At 49.3% G+C, this 27,371-nt stretch overlaps 3 protein-coding genes across 5 annotated transcripts; all 3 read left to right on the top strand.

Annotated features, from left to right (window-relative positions):
• The first annotated feature begins 1,774 nt into the window (after window positions 1-1,774).
• LOC117849893 (cation/H(+) antiporter 19) lies at window positions 1,775-7,999 on the top strand. Of its 2 annotated transcripts, XR_004639121.1 has the most exons (4): window positions 1,775-2,014; window positions 2,528-4,834; window positions 5,149-5,272; window positions 7,205-7,999. XR_004639121.1 is itself a non-coding variant. In XM_034731628.2 (2 exons), exons 1-2 carry the CDS (start codon window positions 1,853-1,855, stop codon window positions 4,760-4,762), a joined length of 2,397 nt encoding a protein of 798 aa, XP_034587519.1. In that variant the 5' UTR covers window positions 1,775-1,852; the 3' UTR covers window positions 4,763-4,964. The 2 variants fall into 2 exon arrangements, 1 of the variants encoding a protein (XP_034587519.1); XM_034731628.2 differs by lacking the exons at window positions 5,149-5,272; window positions 7,205-7,999 and having other exon boundaries at window positions 2,528-4,964.
• LOC117849892 (cation/H(+) antiporter 19) lies at window positions 5,147-16,666 on the top strand. Of its 2 annotated transcripts, XM_034731627.2 has the most exons (3): window positions 5,147-5,272; window positions 8,078-11,500; window positions 14,006-16,666. In XM_034731627.2, the coding sequence occupies exons 2-3, from the start codon at window positions 11,306-11,308 to the stop codon at window positions 16,232-16,234; spliced, it is 2,424 nt and encodes an 807-aa protein (XP_034587518.1). In that variant the 5' UTR covers window positions 5,147-5,272; window positions 8,078-11,305; the 3' UTR covers window positions 16,235-16,666. The 2 variants fall into 2 exon arrangements, with proteins under 2 accessions (XP_034587518.1, XP_072149011.1); XM_072292910.1 differs by lacking the exon at window positions 8,078-11,500.
• A 5,587-nt stretch (window positions 16,667-22,253) lies between these two features.
• On the top strand, window positions 22,254-26,529 carry LOC117846942 (protease Do-like 5, chloroplastic). Its single transcript, XM_034728065.2, has 8 exons — window positions 22,254-22,543; window positions 22,603-22,761; window positions 23,342-23,404; window positions 23,507-23,596; window positions 23,685-23,807; window positions 23,973-24,060; window positions 25,004-25,078; window positions 25,954-26,529. The coding sequence occupies exons 1-8, from the start codon at window positions 22,313-22,315 to the stop codon at window positions 26,058-26,060; spliced, it is 936 nt and encodes a 311-aa protein (XP_034583956.1). The 5' UTR covers window positions 22,254-22,312; the 3' UTR covers window positions 26,061-26,529.
• Window positions 26,530-27,371: the final 842 nt, after the last annotated feature.

The raw sequence follows: 27,371 nt of genomic DNA, 5'->3' as shown, positions 1-27,371 counted from the left end.
GTGCCACGATGATGATAAGCTGCCCACGTACAGCTCATGACTGACATGAGGGTTGAGCGCTTATATATTGCTCAAAAGTCTGCCCTCCCCTGCTTGCAATTCATTATATACTCAATTTTCAATTTAGTTTTTGCAAGGTCATACATCGGAAGAATAAAACACAATATATTACGATGCATAATGTGCATATGGTAGTATATTTTAGTATGACAAAAGGCCAACTCTCTGCTGCTGGTTTTAATAATCTGTTTGTCCATTTGTGAAGGCAACCACTGGAACACATCCAGTTGACACCAATGCACTGACTAGATAGGATGGCCAAGCGCATCATGGAATATAATTTTTGCCCCCTTAGCTTGTTATGAACTGGTACGGCAAGTTACTTTGCGGCTACGAATTCGATGGAGTACTTGGCATGCAGCCAGTAGAAACAAATTCAAACGTCAACTCTTCAAATGCATTATTGCATTGTCCAAAGACAATCACAAGGAGAGGCAGCCTACTATTTTGGTTCAATTATTTTTCCTTTTCGACAACGCATTGAATTATTATTTGTTACATCTTGCATAAAAAAAGGTAATGGGTTTGGAGACGTGCAAAATTATCAAGGTATTTGGATTCAATATATGGAAAGTGATATGTGTTACGTTTTATTTTACTGCTAGTAGCCTTTCTCTTTAATTTAGTTTTTCGGAAAGCCAAAATTTCATGTAAAGCCACTTTGATGAAACAAAAAAGAGTCTACATCGGCCAACATAGAGTCTACATCGGCTAGGGAATGGAGAAATGCTTTGGAGCCCATTTGGGAGGACTTTTACCGGCTCTAGCTTGACCTATCTTCACAAAATGTGACATTGTAGCGCAAAGCCATTTCACAAACCGAGATAAAAAATAAAATAGAAGTTGGGTGAAGTTTTTTTTTCTTCACCGGCTCTGATTTTACTAGTGAAGCTATTTCATAAGAAGTCCTCCCAAACGCCCGCCCCCTTTCCTTTAGCAAGTGTAGCCGGATTGTCCTCGTGTTGCAACAGATTTTTAATAAAATTATTGGAAGTTCTGATAATAATTGAGAGTTACTCATTATTCCAAAATATAACATTAGGTGTCTTTTTTACTACTGCTCATATCGTCTGGGATTTCGAATCTCTCTTTAACTATGAAACTTATAAACTTTTTCAAAACGAACGGGTGTGCTAATTCTGAAAATTATACATAGATTATTTAGTATTGCAGCACCATGAAACTTAACCACCTACTTTCTTTGTTTCTTAAATATACATGTTTCGGCCAGTCTAATTATCTTTATAAATATCATATGCTTAAGAATGCACTAGGGGACTAAAGTTTAGTCCGTGTCACATCGGATATTCGGATGCTAATTAGGATAACTAAACATGAGCTAATTACAAAACTAATTGCAGAACCCCTAGGCTAAATCACGAGATGAATCTTTAAGCCTAATTAATTCATCATTAGCGAATGTTTACTGTAGCACCATATTATCAAATCATAGACTAATTAGGCTTAATAGATTCGTCTCGCGATTTAGCTTGGGGGTTGTGAAATTGATTTTATAATTAATCTATATTTAATACTCCTAATTAGTGTCTAAACATTATAACAGGGCTAAAGTTTAACCCGGAATCCAAATACCCAATCAGGCCATCACTGTACTGCCGTTGGCTAGGCGAGAGAGAGAGGTCACCATCGCCCACCACCTTGGCTTATGGCTTCCTATATATGCACTGATACACACGCACCCATGCATAGTACGGACCCGCACTCTTGGCAGCCAGAACGTGGTCAAGTCATCGGTGAGCTAGGTTGTCCAGGTCTCGAGGAGTTGGTATCGATGGCGAAGGTGGCGTCGCACGGGGCGTTCCAGGGGGAGAACCCGCTGGACTACGCGCTGCCGCTCATCATCCTGCAGATCTGCCTCGTCCTCGTCGTCACCCGCGGCCTCGCCTACCTCCTCCGCCCGCTCCGGCAACCCCGCGTCATCGCCGAGATCATCGTAAGCGACGCCGGCCTGACCCCTCCCATTTTTTGCTCGATCTCCGTCGTCGTCCTCCTCCTCCTTTCCACATAGCAGATGGCTACATATTGCTGTTGCTTTGGAACGTACGACATCGTCGCCGGACGTCGCCGTGGCCACCGCGGCCGCCGGCTACCATGCACCGTCGCCAGCTGCATAGCCTCTGCATGCATACCATATGATCCCTCTAGCTACTATCATATCATATGAAGGCCCCTCTAGCTAATATACAGATTTGACAGTTTCTATAAATGTGTTAATATTTTTCTCATTGCCGGCCTAGTTAGGATAGTATGATTTGCACTTTATTTGTCAAAGTAATATTTGCACACCGACCAATCTAAGCACCTTGTTTTGACTAGTACGAGTACACACAACAGTGCTTGCGTAATCACTAGAAAACAAGATCCACACTGATGGCTGTGTCTCAAAGAAGCTTGGACTGCATGCGTGTGTGTGTTTCTGATCGACTGGCAATGGCGGTGTGTGCAGGGAGGGATCCTGCTAGGCCCGTCGGCGCTTGGCCGGAGCACCAAGTTCCTGCACACCGTCTTCCCGCCGGAGAGCATGACGGTGCTGGACACGCTGGCCAACCTCGGCCTCCTCTTCTTCCTCTTCCTCGTCGGCCTCGAGCTCGACATCTCCGCCATCCGCCGCACGGGGAGGAAGGCCCTCGCCATCTCCCTCTCCGGCATCGCGCTCCCCTTCGCGCTCGGCGTCGGCACCTCCTTCGCCTTCCGCGCCACCATCGTCAAGGACGCCCCCCACGCGCCGTTTCTTGTCTTCATGGGCGTCGCGCTCTCCATCACCGCGTTCCCGGTGCTCGCCCGTATCCTCACCGAGCTCAAGCTCCTGACCACGGACCTCGGCCGCATGGCGCTCTCCGCCGCCGCCGTCGACGACGTTATGGCGTGGATCCTCCTCGCGCTCGCCATCGCGCTCTCGGGCTCCAGCTCGCCGATCATCTCGCTCTGGGTGCTCCTCACCGCCGCCGCCTTCGTCGCCGCCGCGTTCCTGCTCGTGAGGCCGGTGCTCGCGTGGATGGCGCGACAGTGCCGCGAGGGAGAGCCCGTCAAGGAGCTCTACGTCTGCGCCACCCTCGCCATCGTCCTCGCTGGCGGCTTCCTCACCGACGTCATCGGCATCCACGCGCTGTTCGGCGGGTTCGTCGTCGGCGTCGTCGTCCCCAAGGACGGGCCGTTCGCCGGCATGCTCATCGAGAAGGTCGAGGACCTCGTCTCCGGGCTCTTCCTCCCGCTGTACTTCGTCTCCAGCGGCCTCAAGACCAACGTGGCAACCATCAGCGGAGCCAAGTCATGGGGTTTGCTCGTCCTCGTCATCGCCAACGCGTGCATCGGCAAGATCGGCGGCGCGGTGGCGACGGCCCTGCTCGTCAAGATCCCCGTCCGGGAGGCCGTCACGCTCGGCTTCCTGATGAACACCAAGGGGCTCGTCGAGCTCGTCGTGCTCAACATCGGAAGGGACCGCAAGGTTCTCAACGACGAGGCCTTCGCCATCATGGTGCTCATGGCGCTCTTCACCACCTTCATCACGACGCCGATCGTCATGGCCGTCTACAAGCCGGCGCGGCCGTCGGCGCCGTACAAGCGCCGCACGGTGGCCGGCGGCGACGACGCCGACGAGCTGCGCGTGCTCGCCTGCTTCCACTCCAGCCGCGACGTCCCGACGCTGCTCAACCTCGTGGAGGCGTCGCGGGGCACCGGCCGCCGCCGCCTCGCCGTGTACGCCATGCACCTCGTGGAGCTATCGGAGAGGTCGTCGGCGATCACCATGGTCCAGCGCGCCCGCCGCAACGGCGTGCCCTTCTTCAACAGCGCCGACAGGGGGGACGGTCAGCTGGTGGTGGCGTTCGAGGCGTTCCAGCGGCTGAGCTCCGTGCGGGTGCGCGCCATGACCGCCATCTCCGACCTCGACACCATCCACCGCGACGTCATCGACAGCGCAGCCGGCAAGCGCGCCGCCATCGTCGTCATGCCCTACCACAAGGCGCTCCAGCCCGACGGCTCCCTCCAGTCGCTCGGCTCGGTGTACCACGCCATTAACAAGCGCGTGCTCCGCGAGGCGCCCTGCTCCGTCGCTATCCTCGTCGACCGCGGCCTCGGCGGCCCCGCCCAGGTCTCCGCCCAGAACGTGTCCCTGTCCGTCGCGGCGCTCTTCTTCGGCGGGCCCGACGACCGCGAGGCGCTGGCCTACGCGACGCGCATGGCGGAGCACCCGGGCGTGGCCGTCACGTTGGCAAGGTTCCGGACGAGCCGTCCGCCGCACTCCGACGAGGAGTTTGCCGACGACGAGGCGGCGGTCGAGGCGTTCAAGTCCAAGGTCGGCGGCGTGAAGGACGGGTCGGTGCGGTTCGAGGAGCGGGAGGGGTGCAGCAAGGAGGAGGTGCTCGAGACCATCGGCTCTCTGGCCAAGTCCAACGTGTTCGTGGTGGGGCGGATGCCGCCGGCGCCGGCGCTGGTGGAGAATCCCGACGAGCTGGGCCCCGTGGGGAGCTACCTGGCGTCGCCGGAGTTCAGGACGTCGGCGTCGGTGCTGGTGATCAAGAGGTACGACCCGGCGACGAACCCGAAGAGCAGGAGGTTCGACCCGGAGGCGAGGCCGCCGGTGGCGACGGAGGAGGACGTGCTGGACGAGGCGGAGATGGGCAGATCCAGCGTGGTGCCGGTGACGTGGTCGCCAGGGCCTGATGCGCATGGCGCCCAATAAAGAACCGCACTTGCTGGGAGTGCTTGTTGAGCTTTGTTCCTTTCCTTGTGCAATCTTCAAGAAATAGAGCAGGTACGATGCAAATCAAACTTAGTACCTGATTGTACATTATCTGATTGTAGGCAAATTCGCAAAACAATATGTAAAAAATTACTACACGAGTGTTTTTTTTATAAAGTCAACCACAGCGGGTTAAATGCCAGCCTGAACTTTGTATTGCAACGTGAAAGTTATTGCGTACATGTTTTTATAAAGGGGGAGAGAAAAGGAATACAGATGTTATTTCTAGTCTATGTTACATGAGAGATTACTCCACTCTTTTAGGCAATCCGTCCACTTCGGATTGCCAAGTTGTTCCGAGAGATGCTCATATCTTGCTACTGTAGATCGAAGCGAAACACATGAGCTGGGTGAAGCGGAAGCCTATCAAACACCACAGCATTGCGGCTTTTCCAGATGTTCCAAAAGGAGTGTCGTGGGATGTCCGAAGGTCTTCCAAAGAGCAGAGAGGTAAGGAGAATGTATTTAATTGTAGAATTCTACACTTTCTATCAATTAAGTATACAATATTCAATTAAGTTGTCCAATAATGTGTTTGATTGGCTCTAAATACATGAAGAAAAAATAAAGTAAAAATAAGAATAAGCATTGCCATACCTCTTTCACTCGCTAAATTACCATAATCGAGTAAAATTAATTGTCCGAAAAGATTTATATCGTCAAATAGTTTGAAACAGTCTGGGAATTAGAATCTATATAGAGACAGACATGCAGATTTTGACTAAAAGATTCAAATTTTGAATAAACTATTGATCCGTCTAACAATGAAATTTAGAGTTTCTGGCTCCATACCCTCTCCGACATACTGGCTTCTTGTGATGGCCTCCCTTTTTTTTTTACTGGTGGACCTGCTTGCATGTCTCAGAATTTCTCAACCCAACCTTAATGCCGGCAATGCATACACGGGATTTTTTTTTGAAAAAAAATTATACTAGAGCTTATAATTTGTAAAGATCCGGAGTTGATACGATCGCATGGAAGATTGTAGAACGCATATTATTCTTTATTTTTTTCCCCCTGTGTTTGCTGCCGATGGAGCAAGGCTATAGAACACATATGTTACACACATGTCTGTTTTGAGAAGCACTCGATCGAGGATGCATCGTCGTTGACTTGGGCACCGATCCTCATTGTTTTCTTTTGGAGAACCAGCTCGATCGATCCTCATGCACTGTGAGAGACCAGCCGGGCTGCTGGGATGCCAGATAAACTTAACCAAACGGTTAGCTAGCTGTACATTGGTTCCCACGAGTACCTGCCATGATTGGTATAAGCCAAAGTTGATTAAGGTCGTAGCTACCAGTCGGCTCAAGTCGAGTGGAGAAGAAGAAGAAGAAGAAGTCCAAGTCCACGCACATCCACACGTGCATACAGTCTATGCACGCCCAGCTGCTAGCTCCCGGAACGAACCGACAACCGACTTGGCGCGGAAAGTCCAAGTCCACGCTCAGCCAAGTGGACATGGAGAGGCCCCTCCGACGACTAACTGCTGCTAACCCTTCTGTTCGGTCTTAACTTGTCCATGTGCACAGTACGCGCCCGCCAGCAACGACTTTATGCGTGGCACCGGTACGAGCACACCTTTCATCCAACCATTTTTGTTACCATTTTTGTTTTGGATAGTTTTGGATCCGGGACTAAAGGATATTTTGTCCTGGGTTAAAAATTCACCACCGACGAAGGACTCTTTAGTCCTAGTTGGTAATAACAACCGGGATTAAGGAGCTCCTTTAGTCCCAGTTGTAACGGCTACTGGGTTGAAAAAAAAATCTGGCGGGACAAAATGTCCCGCCTAGTTTTACCAACCGGGACTAAAGGGGGTCTTGACTCGGAACTAAAGGACCACCTTTTATCTTGAAAACTTAGTTCCGATTGGATTTTCAAAATCTATGACCCTATCCAACCGGGACTAAAGTTGTATTTTCCAGTAGTGAGTGTGCGTGGACGATCCAAAAAGAAATCGAATTCTTTTGGTGTTTTGCGTGCACACTCTACTTACCACCTCCTTATAAAATATAGACAATTTTAGTTTTGTTCTAAATCAATCTTCCCTTAACATTTGTCAAAAAAAATCTTCTTCAACATTAATTTGACCAAGTCAACATAAATAATCATCAACTTGTACAACGTCAAATTAGTTTCATTACATCCAAAGTAATATATGCGTCTTGACAGTATTCCTGGAATCAATTTAAATATTACCATCCAAAAAGTTAGTGTAAATATGTATAAATCATGCTTACAGTACATTAATGATAAAAACAAGGCACGATATAATACTCACATTGGTTTTCAATAAGACACAATATAAGGGGAATAATCTTGATGGTTGTTAGAGCAACTCCAAAAGGTTGCTAATCTTACCCTCAATATCTTCTTTAGGGGAAAAAAAGAGAAAAAAAGAACTCCAACAGTCCACTTAAAACTCCCCAAAAGATTAGCGACGCGAACAAAACACCCTTCGCCCCGCATATTTTCACGACGCCCAGTCTTCCCAATCCGCCCGTGCGCGTTTTTTTCCCGGCCACCCCGCAGTGCCCGCTGGCCGCGCACCTGAGCAGCCGGACCTTCCTGCACACGCAGCGGTGGCGGCGGGGCGAGCAGCGGGTGAGGGGCAGCAGTGCCGGTGGGGCGAGCTGATCCCCAGGTTGCCGAAGGAGGTGGCGAGGGAGTGCCTCGTCCGGGTGGGCTTCGACCTGCTACCGTGGTTTGCTGCATCTTGTGCTGGTGGAAGTCGGAGGTTGCTGCGAGTGAAGCTTCCCGATTTCCGATGATGTCGAGGCGCGGCAAGGGCGGCAAGGGTCTGGGCAAGGGCGGCGCCAAGCGCCACCGCAAGGTGCTCCGCGACAACATCTAGGGCATCACCAAGCCGGCAATCCGGAGGCTAGCTAGAAGGAGCGGCGTCAAGAGCATCTCTGGCCTCATCTACGAGGAGACCCGCGGAGTGCTCAACATCGATGCAGTGTTGCTCATGGCTCTATGTTGTGTACAATTGCCTTGTTGTTTCTTTGGAGAACCCATCAGAACTAATCAACCTGCAATCTGAAGAACCGCAAGAATTATATGTATCTGTGGTGATTTTGAATCTGTTGGTCTCCATGGTTCAATCTGCAAAGTTGCGTTCCGGTGCTGATCGATGCTTGTTTCAGGCTTCAATTTGCGCCATTTGCTTGGTTTCTTTCACTGTTTCAGAGTCTGGAAACATTATGTTCTCTACAGCCAATTGATGGGTGCTTTTATGTAATGTTATTCTAGACTCGTTTGTAAGCGTAAATTCAGAAGCTGCAAACTGGAGAAATGAGTATACTGGCGTTCACAAAGCGAGAATGGAACAAAGGTCAAGGGGTACGGGTGCTTGTTTCAGATCTCTACCATTTGCCTGGAAGTTTTGCATTAGTAGACATTTAAATTGGATCTCAATGGCCTAGCGGGGACCACATGCCTCAATGGACGTGAATCCTTACTTTGATCCGGCGTGACTTGGAGGTTGCAGGACGCAGGGGCTGCCGGCGTGACTTGTCCTCCGTGCGCAGCCCGGTGTGACTAGAGGGCGCAGGACTGCTCCTCCGTGCGCAGGGGCTGCCGGCGTGAGTCCTTCGTGCGTAGGGGCTGGCAGCATGAGAGGGGTACCGGACGGAGGATTTTGACGGGTACCGTGTGTGCAAGGGCTAGCGACACGAGGGGGCTCTTGGTCACGGTGGTGGGAAAAAAGTAACGGATCTTAATGAGCCCAATACGATGACGTGGCCTGTTTTGAATTATTGAGGAGTAGTTTTTAATGTCTGTTGTGAGCTGATATGTTTTAGGGGAAAAAAATTTAGCATAGCCCCCAATACCTCATTTTAGAGAAGAAGTTTTTGGAACTTTTGGAGTTGCTCTTAAGGTTATTAGCTTACCTCAACTATTTTTTGTAGCTTATATATGGTAGTAGCGGATCGAAACGAGGTACTAGCTTACCTCAAGTATGCGAGAATAACGCGCGGAAGGTAGAACATACATTGTATATATCTATATGCATGGATTGATTTTATGTTTGGCGCCGAGAACGAAGCTGTAACACATGTTACACGCCCGAGTCAAAAGATCCACAGTATTTGATGGAGCTCCTTATAGTTAGAGACCAACCGGTCGGCTCTGATCACCATCCGTCAAGTCCTACTTCTTCGCACTCTCTTTTCTTCCATGGCCAAAATGAATTTTCTTTTTTCCCTATAGTTCAAAACATGGGCGCTCAATAATCAACTAGCCCTGCCATTCGTCACCTATGACGTCGTCTGCAGAACGAGTTGCTCCGAGTGCTATACCACTAGCTAGTTGCCATCTCCTCCTGTCCGCGTGTCGTACGTACGTTGGAGGGCCGGCCGGGGTACTATAGTATACGTGAGAACAAGTGGTCTTGTTAATTACGATGATGATAATTAACCTAGATGTTGCCCATAACCTATACACACACAATCCCCATCTACGGCCGCAAATGTGACATTTGCTCACTTACTGGCCTTGTACTTATTTTTATCCCGTTGTGATTGATTTTTAAATAGTAATTACTCTATACACTCTTTCATCCACATTCATACTTTTTTCATTTTGTATTGCACCTCCATACCATACATTGTGTTTAACGTAAAAATCAATATCTTTCATCACTTCCACAAATACATGTATAAATGGTCTACATGGTCACATTCATCATACCTATGTACCTTAACTTAGTATTTCTATATTAATAATGATATAAATAGGTAATTTAGAATCATGTATTAGTTTACTTTTGGACATTTCTGTATGCTACACATGAAGATAATTAGATCAAGATTTAGATGTTTACTTTTATAATAACACCATACATGGGCAACTTAGATACAAATTTATAATAATATTTTAAGTTATGCTTTATAATCATATGCATGAGTAAATTGGAGGAAGATTATGAGGTTACTTTAGATTATTTTTTTATAATGGCAAAGCTTGGTAATTTAGATATAGGTTTAGGGTCTATTTTAGAATATTTTTATAATGATAGTGGAGGGTAACTTTTTGGAAAATATAATAGACCAATGACTATGATTATTAGAGTTTACAGGATTGATGTTTGATGTTTCTAATTTTTGTGAGAATTTCTAGGATTTTCTTTTTTTATATAGCATGTCTCATGCGAACTAATGCGGAGTCTTCAATGGAAAAAATGAGGCCACATTGCTAAAAAGTCAAAACTATTACTGCAAGCAACTTCTCATTTGTTGAATATTCGAACACTATACTTAAAGTATAGATATATACTTATTATCTTCGTCTGATTGTGATAGATTTTAGGTACTAATTACTCTATAACATTTTCATCCACATTTACAATTATTAACTTTTCATTTTGCATCGCAGATATGCACTTGAATTTGTTTAATGGACTCTATGTTTGAGCTATAATTTTAACATAGAAATTTATATTCCTATCGCTTCTTGTATATCTCTGTAATTGGTCACCCATATCATGCCTATATACTTTAATTATTATATCATATACCAATAGGGTAAGACATAGACGATTTAGAATCATATATTAGTGTATATTTTTTAATGAAGGTGATTTGAATTCAAATGTAGGGTTACTTCATGTTATTTTTAGTAATAGCATACGTGGCCACATGGGTAATATAGATCAAGGGGTTACTTTAAGTTATTTTTTAAGTATTAGTGGTGGACAATTTAGTTGCAAATTTAGAGGTTATTTTAAATATTGTTTATGATGGGAAGATTAGGAGGTCACTGTAGTTTATTTTATATAATGGCAGAGGTGTGTAATTTAGATATGAATTTAGGGGGTTACTTTAGTATATTTTCATATTAACGCAGGTGGGTAATTTTTCAGAAAACATAATAGATCCAATGACTATGATGACTTGAGTCTACCGATTGATGGCTATGATGACTTGAGTCTACCCATCGATAGTCGGATGTTTTGCTTTTTTTTGAGAATTTCTAGAATTTCTCTCTTTTTCTAGAGCGTCCATCCAGGAACTATAAATGACTTCATCTGGAGACTTAAAAGGAGTCTTGAACTAGGAAGTTAGTAATCAGTAATAGTAGGATGGTCCGATGATGATGAACTTGTACGGGGGCCAAGAATTCAACGAAGAGTCCTCACGAGACGTAACGCAGCGCTCTCTAGTCTGTAGTTCCCCGGCGAGGTTGAACTCTTTGCCCTCGTACTGTCGTAGAAGTTCGTCGTCATTACTATTACTAATTACTAATTTAAATCCCACACCCGGGCCGCGCCCCTCGGCCTATATAAATCCCACACGCGGCTCCTGTTGCGGCAACCGTCTCCAACTTCTCCACCGTCCTCCAGTCACGCGTGACTCGCCTCGCCTCTGTCCACATCGACCACGCCGGATCCACCAAGCCGCGCGCGGCGGCGCGCAAGAGGGGTTTAAGGCCAGCAAGCAGCGCGTGGTGATCTGGTGATCCGAGATCGCTGCTGCGGCGATGGCGGCGAACGCGACGGCGAAGTGCCCGGGGCCGATGAAGGCCACCTCGCAGGGGGCGTTCCAGGGGGAGAACCCGCTCGAGTACGCGCTCCCGCTCGCCATCCTCCAGATCTGCCTCGTCGTCGTCGTCACCCGCGGCCTCGCGTACCTCCTCCGCCCGCTCCGGCAGCCCCGCGTCATCGCCGAGATCATCGTGAGTTCCTCTTGTTCTTTTTTCCCCGCTGTCTCGTTCCTCTTCCGCGCGCCGCCTCCACCCTCTCCCGATTCGAAGTTCTCCCCGCTCGCCCTTTCGCTTGATTTGTCGGGATGGGCGGATTTGGGAGCGGCGGTCCGCTCCAACGACGCTAGGGCTTTGGTTGTGGACTCCAGAGGGTCCCCGGCCGTCTCCTGCCGCGACGCGTACGCGCGGGCGGCGCCGTGCCGTGCGGACACGGGTCTCGCCGGGGGCGGCGATAGGGACGCGCCCACGCACGTTCGGCTTGCGGGTGCCGATCCAACTGCGGGGGAGGAAATTTTGTGACGGGACCATGCCCTTTGTCCTTTACTCATTAGCAGTTTCGTCCCTTGTTCCCTTCTGATGCACGACCCGCCCATCTCTCCATTTTGGTTAGTAGTTCAGAGGTGGGGACATGCATCGGCTGACTGAACTTCCTTGGATTTTGTGGGCCTCCTGTGCTCACACCTTCAGCCGTCAGTCAGCCGAGTTGAATCTTCCGGGGATCATGCTTCATGCAGTTAGATGCATGGAACTGACCAATTTCATGTTCCAGTTACCATTTTCTTGGGGGAAGTTCCTTTTGACCATCGCAATTTTTTTTCCTGACAACAGCTGGTGATGAGCATCCGAGTAGAAATCGATAGGGGTTGGTATTCGGTGAGAATTTGCTTGGGGGCATCTCACCCTTCCATTTCAACCGCTCACTGTTTCAGACTGCCACAGCCTTTTCCGGTTTAGGAATTTGGCAGAAATTTCAAACAAGACTACCCTGAGCGCTGTGGACTCACTCGGCCTTATGAAAGGATATCCATTTTCCTCAACAATTTCATAGTAAGTACGTGGAATAGACAAAAAGAATGGACCAATTCATTTAATTTCCTCACCGGCCCTTCTGAATAAAGGAAGAAGAAGATCACTGTGATAAGCAACAGCAAATCCGCTGCTTAGTACGCGGTGATTTGGAGCCAATAATCAATCATACACCCCAAATTAGCTACTGTGACGATTATTTTATCCCAGCTTGCTCCTCAAATCGTGCGGTGCTACTAAGTAAGGTAGCACCGAGCCATACAACTCATCACATCACGTGGTATACACAGCTAGTAGTCAGTAGATTCAGGCGGGCCGGATCCCAAGTTCCCAACTCCCTGGGGGAGGCCTGCCCCAGATAGCCCTGCATTCAGAGATCGCCCACCAGTCTCAGAATTTTATAGTATCCGTCAGTCTAGAGATTAGCAAGGATACTTTGTTTGCACAGGAGAAAAGGAGGCTCCAAGCATCTTCTTAGAGATAAACAAAGTCCAAAATGGAAGACTTGTACTCAACTCTTTGCTTGCACCACGTTTGGGGGACACCATTTTTACCATAACAGCTTATCTTCTGTTTTTGAAAAAGATTCGAGGATCTGATTAGAACTTGCATATATTCATGCTGGTAGGATTCAGTTGCCAATCTGCTGTCACCATTTTTTTTCAAGAAAAGGGGGTATTTCGATTCAATTCACAGCTTTACCTCCATGGTATTCACAGTATCTGCACACGCATATATCAACATCAACAACCTTGCGGCTTCCCGCTTCGTCGCTCAAATGTCCTACTATTTGACTAACTGAACCACCCGTTCCCCACATGTTCAGATGACACACCGTATTTTATTGTAGATTCTTGAATCGATCAAGAAATGAACGAGGGAAGGTTATAGGGGATGGTTCATCTCACCGTCTTTTGCTTGCCCTGCTTGTCTTTATTTTAGTCATTAAAGTCAACACTAGTTTATGGAGGGTATCTACAGAAACAAATGTATAGGGAAACCAAGGCGGCATTTTTAAGTGTATTATTGGAAGGATGCTTAGACTTCTTGCAGCTACCTGCCAACCTAGCTGTCAGTGACCTGCAGAGATTACTTAATCAAGAAAAAATGATACAGATACTACTGCAACAATTACTAAACGATGTTTTATTAGTAGTAAGGGAAGTAACGGCTATTGGCACACATAGTATATATTCCTTCACATACTTTTCAAACATTTTTTTTGTTGCTTCCATCATTATCGTCAGTCAAGTGACATTGTACGAAATTACTTTAATTGTCAATAGCTCTAGTTCTATAAACAAACTACTAGGTACGTTCTAACATGTCCCTATGAAGAATGAAGGGTCGTCCCTGTTATCTCACTATATAATTCATATACTGGAGATGAGTTGAGGTCTTGAGGAACGTGGAAAAATCTGCGCTTAGCCGCTATATATATTTCTTCTGGAGTGATGGAGTCTATATTATTGTTTCTTCCTCACAATTCATTCGCAGCAACAAACATTGATCCTAAGTTCTAACTAAAATAGATATTTCATAGTTTGTGAACACAATTGACCTACAATTTTACACACATTTGAATTCGTATTTTTGACATCTGATTTGATGAACGATGCTGAAACTTGGTCACTCACATGCCTTGCTTGGTTTGCCTGAATGATGATGCAGGGAGGAATTCTGCTGGGCCCGTCGGCTCTGGGCCGGAGTGAAAAGTTCTTGCACACCGTGTTCCCAGCCCAGAGCATGACAGTGTTGGACACGCTGGCCAACCTCGGCCTGCTTTTCTTCCTGTTCCTCGTCGGCCTCGAGCTCGACATCTCTGCCATCCGCCGCACTGGCAAGAAGGCCCTCGCCATCGCGCTTGCTGGCATATCTGTCCCGTTCGCGCTTGGCATCGGCACATCTTTTGCGTTCCGTGCCACCATTGTCAAGGGGGCGCCACAGGGGCCATTCCTTGTCTTCATGGGCGTCGCGCTCTCCATCACCGCCTTCCCGGTTCTCGCCCGTATCCTGGCCGAGCTGAAGCTTCTGACCACTGACCTTGGTCGCATGGCCATGTCTGCAGCTGCGGTCAATGACGTTGCTGCCTGGATCCTGCTAGCACTTGCCATTGCTCTCTCTGGTTCTGGGTCACCGATAGTTTCCCTGTGGGTGCTGCTGACTGCTACCGGCTTCGTCATTGCAATCTGCTTGTTCCTCCGCCCGGTGCTGGCCTGGATGGCACGTCGGTCACCTGAGGGCGAGCCAGTCAAGGAGGTCTACATCTGCGCCACCCTCGCCATTGTCCTCGCTGCTGGTTTCGTGACCGACATCATTGGCATTCATGCTCTGTTTGGTGCCTTCATGGTCGGCATCGTCGTACCGAAGGACGGGCCTTTCGCTGGTGTGCTCATCGAGAAGGTGGAGGACCTCATCTCAGGGCTCTTCCTCCCGCTTTACTTCGTCTCCAGTGGCCTCAAGACCAATGTGGCCACTATCAAAGGGGCCAAGTCCTGGGGCTTGCTCGTGCTCGTCATCGCAAACGCATGCCTCGGCAAGATTGGCGGCACGGTGATCACGTCCCTGTTCGTCAAGATCCCCGTGCGGGAGGCTATCACACTCGGCTTCCTCATGAACACCAAGGGGCTCGTCGAGCTCATCGTCCTCAACATCGGCCGGGACCGCAAGGTGCTGAACGACGAGGCGTTCGCCATCCTGGTGCTCATGGCGCTGTTCACCACCTTCATCACGACGCCCATCGTCATGGCCATCTACAAGCCGGCGAGGAAGACGGTGCCGTACAAGCGCCGCACCGTGGAGTGCACGGCCGGGGACGCGGAGAACGAGCTCCGCGTGCTGGCCTGCTTCCACACCAACCGCCACATCCCGACGCTGCTCAACCTGGTGGAGGCGTCGCGGGGCACCGGGCGCCGCCGCCTCACCATGTACGCGATGCACCTGGTGGAGCTCTCGGAGCGGTCGTCGGCCATCAGCCTGGTGCACCGCGCCCGCCGCGACGGCATGCCCTTCTTCAACAGCAAGGAGCAGCGCACCGAGCAGATGGTGGTGGCGTTCGAGGCGTTCCAGCAGCTGAGCTCCGTGCGGGTGCGGCCCATGACGGCCATCTCCGACCTCGACACCATCCACCGGGACGTCATCGACAGCGCCGCCGACAAGCGCGCGGCCATCGTCATCATGCCGTACCACAAGGCGCTCCACCACGACGGCTCCTTCCAGTCTCTCGGCTCCGCGTACCACGCCATCAACAAGCGCGTGCTCCGCGAGGCGCCCTGCTCCGTCGCCATCCTCGTCGACCGCGGCCTCGGCGGGCACGCGCAGGTGTCGGCCAAGAACGTCTCCTTCTCCGTCGTGGCGCTCTTCTTCGGCGGGCCTGACGACCGCGAGGCGCTGGCCTACGCGACGCGCATGGCGGAGCACCCGGGCGTCGCCATCACGCTGGCGAGGTTCCAGCCGAGCCGCCGGCTGCAGTCGGGGTCGGGGGAGGAGGAAGCGGCCGACGAGGCGGCGGTGGAGGCGTTCAAGGCGAAGGTGGGCGCGGCGAAGGACGGGTCGGTGCGGTTCGAGGAGCCGGAGGCGTACACGAGGGAGCAGGTGCTGGAGACCATCGAGTCGCTGTCGGGTTTCAACGTGTTCGTGGTGGGGCGGATGCCGCCGACGGCGCCGCTGGTGGAGAGGCCCGACGAGCTGGGACCCGTGGGGAGCTACCTGGTGTCGCCCGAGTTCAGGACGTCGGCGTCCGTGCTGGTGATCAAGAGGTACGACCCGGCGACCAACCCCAAGAGCAAGAGGTTCGACCCCAAGGCGAGGCCGCCGGTCGCGACGGAGGAGGATGTTCTGGACGAGGAGGTCGGGATGGGCAGCGCCGCCGTAATGCCCGTGACGCAGTCCCCAATGTGAGCGACATCGCGTGATCGAGATGAGCAATGGAAGCCGTGACCGTGAGAGCTGCGCCGCCGGCGCAACCTTAGAGATGACGCTTTGCTGAGGTGTGCCGTGTGTACGTGTTACTGTTGTGTGTACCGTCGTCTCGCCGAGCATTCGTGGCGACCATCCTAGCTTTCAGCCACCAGCTGATATGATAAGTTCCGTGTGGCCGGATGATGCCTGATGGGGGGATTGCTTGCATTGTTGTGCTCGCGTCGTGCGGCCACACCGGATCAAGTGTATATATACGTGATGTGTTTTACTGGAATACTCGTACACCCAGCTGTATGAGTAGTGACCAGTGACTAGCGTGTTGGTGTGTGCTGTTAATTACTGGCATTGTCCGTAATACATTCTTCAAGACATAAAATGCTTTTTTATTGTTATAAGATTGGAAATTGGCCACTTCTACCGTGCTGGATCGGCGAAAGCTCTTGAAGCTATTTTTAAAATACATTTTCAAATCTTAAAACTTGACACCCATCGCTAATAGCAATGCTTCCTCCTTACTCGCTGCCTTCGCAACTACCTTATGCCAGTGATCACGCATGTGGAAGGCAACTACCTTATGTCAGTGATCACGCGTGTGTTTCTTGACGCTTAATTGGTGGATCTTAAAATGCACTTCGAGAATGTAAGGACTCTGATGGCAACATCCTGAGACAAGTTGGGGGACGTGAAAATATATTTTGAGCGTTTAGGGATCCAGATGACATCTTGAGACAAGTTCATGGACCTGAAAATGCATTTTGAGAGCTCAGTACCTAAATGACATCCGATCCCATGACAAGTTTAGAGACCGCTTATTTATTTTATTCTTATATATGCTTGTATAAGTTGTATGTACAACCAATTTAGTACAATTCGAATTCAACTCAAGAAGCCATTTCAAAAAAAAAAGAATACAACTCGAAAATGAACTAGATGGTTTAAATGCGAGTTGTTAAGAATCAGTATGTTTTACTTCCTCCATCATAAATTGCAATTCCTTTTGATTTTTCTAAATACATTACTTTTTCTATATATCTAGATATGAGTTTATATCTAGGTGCATATCAAAATCTATGTACTTAGAAAAGTTAAAACGAATAATAATTTTTAAAACGAATAATAATTTGAAAAGGACGGAGTATTTGCTTGGTTAAGTAAGAAAGGTGTCTCGTCCATTTACCTTGCAGGCACAAGGTTTGCCGACTATGGAGGAGATAACCCCGATTACTTCCATTTCGAGACGAGATTTGTGAGCGAGCTCTTGTGATTATTCAAGCGCGGGCGAAGCGCGCCAGGCAGGCGGTGCGTGCAGCGTGTCGACGCCGGACGGCGGGTGCGAAACAGCCGCATGGGCTCCGTGGCTGCCGGCGGCGTGGAGGCACGGAGGTCGCGCCGCGCAGGCGCGTCGTCGGAGCTGGCGACCGCGTCCCGGCGGGGACGTGTGCTCTCGTCGCCGTGCCCGCCTGTCGCGGCGGTGCGGGACAGCAAGTCGCCCGCCATCCCTGAACGGCAGCCCGGAGCTCCGGCGCGGTAACCATTCAACTCCAGGGGCGCCGGCGCCGGCCGTCCTCGTCATGCAGGAGCGGGAGCGGCGCCGCGGTGTTGCTCGTACCACGTCGCCGTCGCCGCCTCACCTGCTGCTATGTGCTAGCTAGCTCCCCTGAGGCTACCACCGAACACCCAACAGCCAGAGCATCTCCGGACGAACTAGAGCCCCGGGAGCCCGGGACGCGCGCGTTATCGATGGGGAAAGCGCGGTCGAGCGGAGCTGCGGAGTCCGACGCCGGCGCCGCGCGCGACCTCGCCAGCTTCCATGTCGCCGGCCGGCCCGAAACATTTGCAGAACGCTTCCGGTTATTGTTTCCAATACGCTGATTTGGATCGTGACGAATAGTTGCAACCTGAATATTTTCACTTTACCCCAAATATTAACATATAACCCCCTCTATTTAGATCGTGATTAATAGTCGCGATCCGATTATTTCCATTTAGACCCCTATCTATTTTCAAATAGCTCTCGTCGCGGTCCGCTCCTCCTCCAGCCGTCCGGCACCGCCGCGGTCCTCCACACCGGAATCGCAAATCCACCGCTTCGGCCAGCAATCCCAAGCTCAGCCCCTCGCAGCATCCCACACCATTCTCTCCACCCGAAGAGCAGCGCAGAGCGAGCCGCAGCAGGCGGGCATGGCAGCAACCACGATTGCCATTGCGATTGTGATTGCGGTATAGCACCCAGCCATCTCTGCGTTTCACCTTCATCCAACCAAGAACTGAGCATCACGACAAGCGATTGTTCAGACTTTCATGAATGGGCGGTGGATTTGGAGCTACTTGTACAGTTAGTTCTAGGCAATTCAGACTTCAAAGCTGAGGATCTTCTTGGTCTTTCAGTCCTCGTTACCTCACCGGGTCCCGCATCGCTCCCAGGGGCGACTCGGGTGGCTCCTCAACCCGCGCCACCAGCCACCTCCTCCAATCTCCCCAGTTGCCTCACCACTGCCAGAGCGGGCTGCCGGAAGTCTGGGGCTCGCGAGGACGGCGGCGGCGTGGCAAATTAGCACAAAACCCTCTCCTTCCCCTTCTCCTACCTCTCAATTTCTAGATCCGGCAGCCATGGAGATTGATTTTCTTGGAGAGAAACTCACGAAGGGAGCGATTTGCTGGCACGGAGTGAGGCGGCACCCCGGACCAACGCGAGACCCGAGCACGGCGGTTGGGCGCGGCACGACCCTCTCCCTCCCTTACACTCCCCCTTGCCGCCGGCTGTTGACGCTCGTTATTGATACACTTTTAGTGCCATTTAACTAGTGTTTTCAGGCATATTCTTATACTAACCCGCCACTTGGCACCTAAAATAACCCCGTATTTGCATATGTGATGTGTTTTGGACCGTATTACAAAATCACAGGAAATACGACATAAATGAAAGATTTTTCTACAAGTTGGATTTGGGCCCAAACTTTGGATATTGGAAGACCCATACACGAACATTGAACTGCAGGCCCGCAAGGGGAGCTGAAACTTGCACGGACCATATCTTTTTCATCCGAACTCCGATTAGGACGAATTTACAAGGAAAATTGCATAGCTCGACGAGATCTACAACTTTCGTAAGAAACACTCGAACATTGGAGGCCTAAACAGGATAGGCCAATCGGCCTACAAGTGTCCAGGCCAATCGGCCTGGTCCTTTTTCGGCTTCGATCGACCTCCCCTTTCACCAGGAGGATGCCCGCGAAGTCTCTAGGGTTATTTTCCAGATACTTGGCCTCAAAGGCACCCCAACTGAAACTACCAACTATAAATACCCAAGACTTTCAACAAGGAGGAGGATCTCGACGAGTTTAGACCTAGCCGCCACCACCGCCACAAGATGAAAAGCAGGGATTAGATTAGATCACCACGATGACCAATGCTGGCGGGAGTCAGGAGGCACAAGGAAGCCCTCAGGCCGAGGCCTAAGGAGCCCTAGGCCGATCTCCTACACCCCCTTGCCGCCATCTTCGGTGATGACGTTCTCAGAGTCTCTTTTACCCATTTTTGCATCAATCTCTGTAAGATGATGGGTAAAGCCTATATTCATCCCTAGGATTGTTTGGATCTTTGATATGTAACTGTTACATGTACGTTATGCCTATCAATGCTTCATGGTCTATGTCATTGCAATGCTTTATTTACATATGTGAGCGCTTCATATGTCCTTAGTAGAGTTTGTGGTAATCTTGGTGATTAGCTTAACTCTGCAGATGCTTTGATATATATATGTGTGAGCGGAGTTGTTGAGTATCCCTAAGTAGTGACAATATGCAGGAGGGAAAGAGCTGAGCGAGCACATAATTTCTGTGATAGCTAGTGAAGGCAACACCTATTTGTGTAGTAGATGCATATTCATGTGAACCAAGATCCTAGGGAGGGAACACATATCTATCTTTGTTTGCCATCTTGTATCAACTTTTGCTTCTTGTTTAGTTTAGATTAGTTTGTCTCTCTACACAACTCATATTGCTTGGTTTCGTTGGTAAGATTAGTATAAAGTGAGAGCTAGCAATCCACTTGTTCCACGGATTGATAAACTTTGGGGGAATACTCTAAGAGAAAAGCTACAACTGATCCGTGCGCTTGCGGTTCACCAACTGGCGCGCTAATTGCCGTCAACACCGCCGGAGGGGGCGATCTACTGGCGGCTTCGGCAGTGGACGACGGCTCTGGTCTGGACACACCCGGATTTGGCACGCGCATGCCTGGATCCGGCATTCCCCTAACCTTTGAGGCGGATTCTCTCACGGATCCGCTCCGGGGGGCACCAGCCAGGGTGCAGCGGTGATGGGCTCGCCGCGTTTGAGTCGAGTTCACGCTCGTGGACCGCCCTAGACGGCACTGCGTGCAGTCCTAGCATTGCGGACCGTGTTGGCTCGTAGCCACCGGCAGCACCAATGCTGGTGCTTGCCTGCGGCTCCCCCCTCCCCTCCACCTTCACTCCTGCGGTCGACCGTGCGCCGCACCGGTGCTCCACCTCCTTTCCGGCACTCTCCATGGTCAGAACCAGCGTCCTCGGAGGATTGGGGCCTAGGAAAAAGCCTTTGCCCGCCTGACGGGCCGATGACGATAACGCTCTAAGTCGCCGTCCACCTTCTTGGAGGCATCATTGAATGGCCTCCTCTCCTCTGTGCCAATGCCGCCACCGGCGACCACCGTCCTCGCCTCCGTGTTTGCAGCAGAACTAGAAGGTTGTTGGTGCTCCTTTGGATTTTACTGTGGTTCCGTAAGTGTCCACCGCTAGCGCCTCTACTTCGTCGGTGCTCTCCTTGTTGATGGAGATACCAAATCAAATGTTGGGAGCCTTTGCCGGCCCTTCCTCCTTTGGAGCTTCCTCCCCTCAAAGGATGTTGGATGGCGGTATGCGGCACCTGGATGTGCCTCAATTGGTGTTGCCTTCAGCTTGAAGGGAGGTCGTCGTTTCTGGCGACATTTTGGTCAAGTTGTTTCCGTGACCCTTAGCCCCCGTTCTGTTGGCAAACCCTCCCGAATCATTGGAGGGTGGCCACAGGCGGCGTAGCTGCGAGGGGTGTTATGGTGGAACTTTGAATCCAGTGAACCTGGCAAGCAAGTTGCTTGGTAGTGGCTCCCATGGACGATTGGTAGATTGCACTTCGGCTTCGTTAGGCACCTGTTGCGTTGAGCTTGCACCGCTCTATGGATCGGCTTGAAGATATTTCCTGTTTTCTCTTATGTAACTTCTCTTTACTTCTAGCCACGTGAGAACTTACGTAATCTCCCCCTTATGCCAGAGACCAGACTTGTACTGTGCCATCTTATTTTCGATCAAGGGGATGTTTGGATACCAGGGGGTTAAACTTTAGCTCTGTCACATCAGATGTTCGGATACTAATTAGGAGGACTAAACATAAGCTAATTACAAAACTAATTGCGGAACCCCTAGGCTAAATCGCGAGACGAATATATTAAGCCTAATTAATCCATCATTAGCGAATGGTTACTGTAGCACCACATTGTCAAATTATGGACTAATTAGGCTTAATAGATTCGTCTCGCGATTTAGCTTAGAGGTTGTGTAATTAGTTTAGATTTAATACTCCTAATTAATGTCAAACATTCGATATGACGGGGGTTAAAATTTAGTCCCCTCCTCCCAAACACCCCAAAGAGAATCAAGTAGGTGGGATCTTCCCAAAGTTGTTCGAAAAAAATCTTCTTGATCTTATTGGTCTTTCGAGAAGATCGAGATAGCAGAGGATCTTCGAGAAATGAGCAGAGCTTGCTTGTGCCGCTGCTTTCTGAACGCCGGCCTGATCCAACTCCGTTTCTTGCTTCTCGCTTGCCGTCCCTGGCTGGCCAGTGGCCATGGCCGGTGCAAGGCAACGCAATGCAAGACGGCGCGGCGACTAATCATAGAAGGCGCCTTCAGAAACCCGCTTTCCAAAGAAGTAGACGTAGCCACCTCATATCTGCCTTCGCCCCACTGCTCCAGCCTTTGCCACGTCATCACTCAACAGATAGCGCGCTTCCAACTGCGATAGCCTGCCTCGCCGTTCGCAGGGAATGGCGCTGCGGCCGCTGCTCCACCACCTCCTCCCATCGCCTCCCCACCGGAGCCCCAGCCTCCCTCCACCACCGCCTCCGGCCTCGCTCTCCTCCTCCGCCACCACTCGCCGCAGCTCCGCCGCCGCGCTTCTCCTCCTCGCCGCGTCCGCGGCCGCCCCGGCGCCTCCGCGGCCCGCCCGCGCCGCCGACGAGGACGTCGACGAGGCCCGCGTCGTCCGCCTGTTCCAGGTGCGCTTTCCCTGTCTCGTCTTCATAGCCCCGGAGCCCTGACCCCAGGATGTACGCAGGAGGCGTCGCCGTCGGTGGTGTTCATCAAGGACCTCGTCGTCGCGGGGGCGCAGGGGAAGGGAGGTGGCGGGGAGGGGGGCGACGAAGACGAGGAGGAGGGCGGCGCCAAGGTGGAGGGGACCGGGTCCGGGTTCGTGTGGGACTCCGCGGGCCACATTGTGAGTGCTTTCCTGTTGGCATTTCTGTTCGGATTAACCAGGAATTTCAGAGATGGAATTAGTGCGCTTTGGATTACTGTTAGACGCTGATTCGCTACAGACATAGATATTGGTTTCCGTGTCAGATGTTATTAGTGGCAATCACAATTCACCATCGTGCTGGGAAACACTGACACTAGAATTTTGCTCAAATTACTGCAGTATATTGTAGTTTTCCTAGTCTATCGCAAACTGAAATGTGATTGCTAGTTACATCTGTTTGGTGTTTCATCGGCTTACCTGCAACTGTCCCACATGAAAACCTACATTTGGACTAAGCGAGGTTTCCACTTTGGCCATCCAATTTGTCTCATGCTCATCAATGTTTCGTCATGCACTATGGTTTTGATATGTGCCACCTGATACATTCAGTTATTTCAATAGATTTTCAAACATTCTATATAATTGTGTTCATCTGTATCCTTTTACCTTGCAAGCTTATTTGTATATTTAGCTTGATCCTTTGAAATTTGTGTTTTGCATGGGATTCATTGAGATTTTTCTTTGAGTTTCAATTTGAATGCTTGAATTGGCGCATCAGGTGACAAATTACCATGTGGTTGCAAAACTAGCTGGAGATGGATCTGTGTTTCATCGCTGCAAGGTTGCCTGCTTGTTTCTTGCACTATCAACAGCTAATTACTCACTAACGATAATACTTCTGCTTATTTACGCTTTTAAACTGGGCTTTTTATGGTGTTTCTAGGTGTTCTTGGAGGATTCTAGTGGCAAAAGTTACTCAAAGGAAGGGAGGCTAATAGGCTGTGATCCAGCATATGATCTTGCTGTACTGAAGGTTTGGGATTGCATTATTTGTGACTGAAGTTTTAGTGATGTGAAATTGGGTCCTAGTCGCTATCGTTGAATTCATATCAGTGCCGCAGGTAGATGTTGATGGTGACAAGCTGAGGCCTGCTCTGATTGGCACATCACGGGGGTTGCGAGTTGGGCAAAGTTGCTTTGCCATTGGGAACCCTTATGGATATGAACACACTCTAACTACTGGGGTAATGATGCCTTAAAAGTTGTTCAACGTTTGTGTTAAGTACATTCTAAGAGTCCTCTGTCCCATAGTGAATGCCTTATGTAATTATGGATAATGCTACTGTTCTGCACCCTTGTATGACAAACCTAGAATATTTTGATGGTGTGATCACTGATGTTTCTTGTAGGTGGTTAGCGGATTAGGGAGGGAGATACCATCACCCAATGGGAGAGCGATTCGTGGTGCTATACAGACAGATGCTGCTATAAATGCTGGTACTGTCTTTCTTCGTTTTGTATGATGTGTAGTATTATCTCCAACCATCTTTTCTAAAATGAGTTCAAGTTCACTAACTGACTTTTGGTACAAGATGATAATTATTGAATTCGATGAAGATAACTTTTCATTTGTTTTGTTCACTAGAGCTCCCTCGAGGTGTATTTTATTGTTTAGTCACGAGTGACATGCTTTCTTGGAAGAAATTTAGGTTATTTAAGTGCACTCAGGCATCTCAGATTAATGTTTTGGCCCTATGCATCTAATTTTATCTTTTTGTTCCTGTGAATGGATAAGGCTTACGTTAGTATGGTTGTGCATTGATTTTATTGCAAGGTAAACATAGGGATTAGGAAATGCTCTTTCTCCCTATGGAGAATAAAGAAAAAGCACCACTGCAAGTCTTGTGAGATATTAAGCAGGGCGGAAAACCGCTTTTCTTGGAACCTAGGAACCTATGAGCAGTAAGAGTGGACAACAGATAGCAGTTCTTGGTGCATTGCACATAGTTTAGGCCAAGCCTCTTCGGGCCTGTTGGATGAAGTAGATTTGGCCCAACATGGAGTCTCCTTTGGAGATGAAGGCATAAACTGGAATACTAAGGGAACCCGGATCTCTCCTTTGATTAGGTAGAGTAAAGAGTGCATAATTTTGAATTCTTTCTTGGCAGATTAGTATACTAGATCTCACACAGTAATTAATTAATTATGTTGCTAGATAAGCTGCGACTGTGAGTACACGATTGTAGTTATAATAGCTACATTGTCCTGTTGGCTTGTGGTTTTATTTACACTAACTCTCAGTAATTGAATCACATATTAATTTACCGCTATGTACTGGGCTGTGGCCTGTCATTATATTCCATATATGTTCGGGTGTGAGCTTAATATGAATGATTAGCATGAATATATGTTCCATATTTACAATTTTTCTTACTGTCAGGTAACTCAGGAGGTCCACTTATTGACTCATATGGCCATGTAATTGGTGTTAATACAGCTACATTCACACGTAAAGGTAATTGTTCACTCAATTTTCTGCAATTCGTATTTCTTCAGTATCAAATCATAAATGGCTCATGACATTTGGTATGCATCTTTTTGTCTTCTGTAAGAGAGTACCGCTTTCTCTTTTGTCAGTTGTCAGCTCATACCATACTGTATGCACATCTCGAGAAGGTATACTTTAGTCCTTGTGAAAGTTTTTTTTTGCGGGAAAAAACTTTTGTTTGGAAGAAACGGAAACTGAACCTTTGAAGAACCAAATACACTATAGTTCTAACAGTTGCCACGGCATTTCATGACTTTTGAGTCATGTTCCTTGACTCCTGTATGACGAAAGGCATGGTTGACAGAAGACTGTCAAGATCGAAATAAATTCTCCCTGTGATGGTATTCCCTAAGCAGCAGGCAAATTGTTATCACCCCATGGTCAAGACCCATGGTGGATGATCACGTCCGGCTTTGCCTTAGTTTGTGGGGAATCTTTGATTTTTCTGTATGAAGTCCCAGGTCATAGTCATACTAAAATGGTGCTGTTAACTTGACTATTTGGTGCTCCTTATCCCCCGGAACTTAAAGATAAGTCTATGCAGGTCAAGTGAAACCCCATGCTTCAGTGTTCTGTGTTCACACTATCTATTTCGTGTCGTGCCACTTTTATGCCCCTCAATTTAAGAAAAACAAGCTGTAGTGTTGTACACCTTAACACCTAGAAACATAGTTGCGGATCTCAGATGGGCCGTGATACCTGTGTCTCTGGTACACTTTAAGGAAGAAGATCCCACGAATTGAATTGATCTTGCATTAATCGTTGCTATATATCATCCGAGCGTGCAAGATACTGTGCAGAAGATGTACTGAACGTTGCTCTGCCAAATCTTCCTTGTGCAGGATCTGGGATCTCATCCGGGGTGAACTTTGCCATCCCCATCGACACCGTCGTACAGTCAGTCCCCAACCTAATTGTATACGGGACCTCTGTGAGCAACAGGTTTTGACGGATCTGCTGTACATTATCCACTTCAATGCATGCTCTCTTTGCTGCGCTCACAGCTCACTATTCGCCAATGTACCTGTCGTCTAAAAAGGATATGAATTATCAGATGAGTCTGGTTAGAGATTCATCCTTCAGAATGATATTTCTTCTTCGTCGTCCATAAAGGGAGTCAAAGAAAGGAACTGCCAGAGAAGAACATAGCGGAGGGTCAATTCGAAGCAACGAGAAACAGAGGAGGGTAAGGGGAACCTGAACATGACACTACGACAGGTGACGTGACTGAGGCTGTCAGGATTAAGAAACCATTCTCTCCAAGATGAATATTCATTCGTATATACGAATAATCGATCGTATTTCATCTCGCTTTCAGTCAAAGCAGGGGGGCCTTTCTGGGTTCTTTGAAATCACTTTCATTTAGCACTGTCAGTTACTAATACATTATGACAGCGAACAGTTTCTCCCTTGCGCCATTTCTCCTCTTATGATTCGAGAGCCCAGGAAACAACAGCCATCATTGAGCAGGAAACAACCATGACTCTGATAGGACACCTACCCCTGACAGATCGATGGATCGATCAATCTGCTCCCTTTCCCAGTTCCGAGCTCCCCCTACATTCCTTTTGCCATCCTCTAAACTTTGTTCATCAACAGGGGGCCCCGGCTGCACGCGCGGACGCTTCTAGAGCCTCCGGCGCTGGCGAGCGGCCGGCCGGCGGGGCCATGCACCGGCGGCGGGTCCCTGTCCGGCGCATTATTGTGGACGTCGTGTACCGGTCGTGGAGTGGTCGCCTTCGGCCGGCCGCGTCGCCGTCCCAGATATTTCCTCGCTTTCAGCTTAGCCCGTAGCCCCGAGCGGCCGAGCTTGGGAGCTCGTGGCCGTCGCCGGCGCCAGGTGTGCGGCGGCCGCGCTCGTCGCCACATGTGCGCGCTACGAGCACCGAGCCACCGTGGCCCAATGCCTTTAGGAGATTCGTCAGAATCCATAGGGTTGCTACGTCTGAGCGAGCATACAACGGCTTGTAGGCTACTTTCAGGTCCATGTTTGCTTCCATTGCTCCCGAAGTTTCACCCCAATTCGTCCAAAAGCTTAGCTGACGAGGTAAGGTGGGCAATACGCTATGACACCGAGTTTCCAAGTAGGGATGTTACAATTGCTCCACAATATTGACGTGCTAACCAATGGGCGAGAGTCGCAAAAATAAACATTTAAAGAAAAAAAATCACTGGCGTACCAAGATGAACTAAATACGACGACGATGATGGATTCATGATTACTCCGAGCGATGAGTTGACTGCTACGGCATGTTCCAGA

This window comes from Setaria viridis, chromosome 3 (genome assembly GCF_005286985.2).
Source record: "Setaria viridis chromosome 3, Setaria_viridis_v4.0, whole genome shotgun sequence".
NCBI lineage: Eukaryota > Viridiplantae > Streptophyta > Magnoliopsida > Poales > Poaceae > Setaria > Setaria viridis.
Note: the sequence above shows the minus strand (reverse complement) of the source record. Positions and strands in the feature narration are given on the sequence as shown.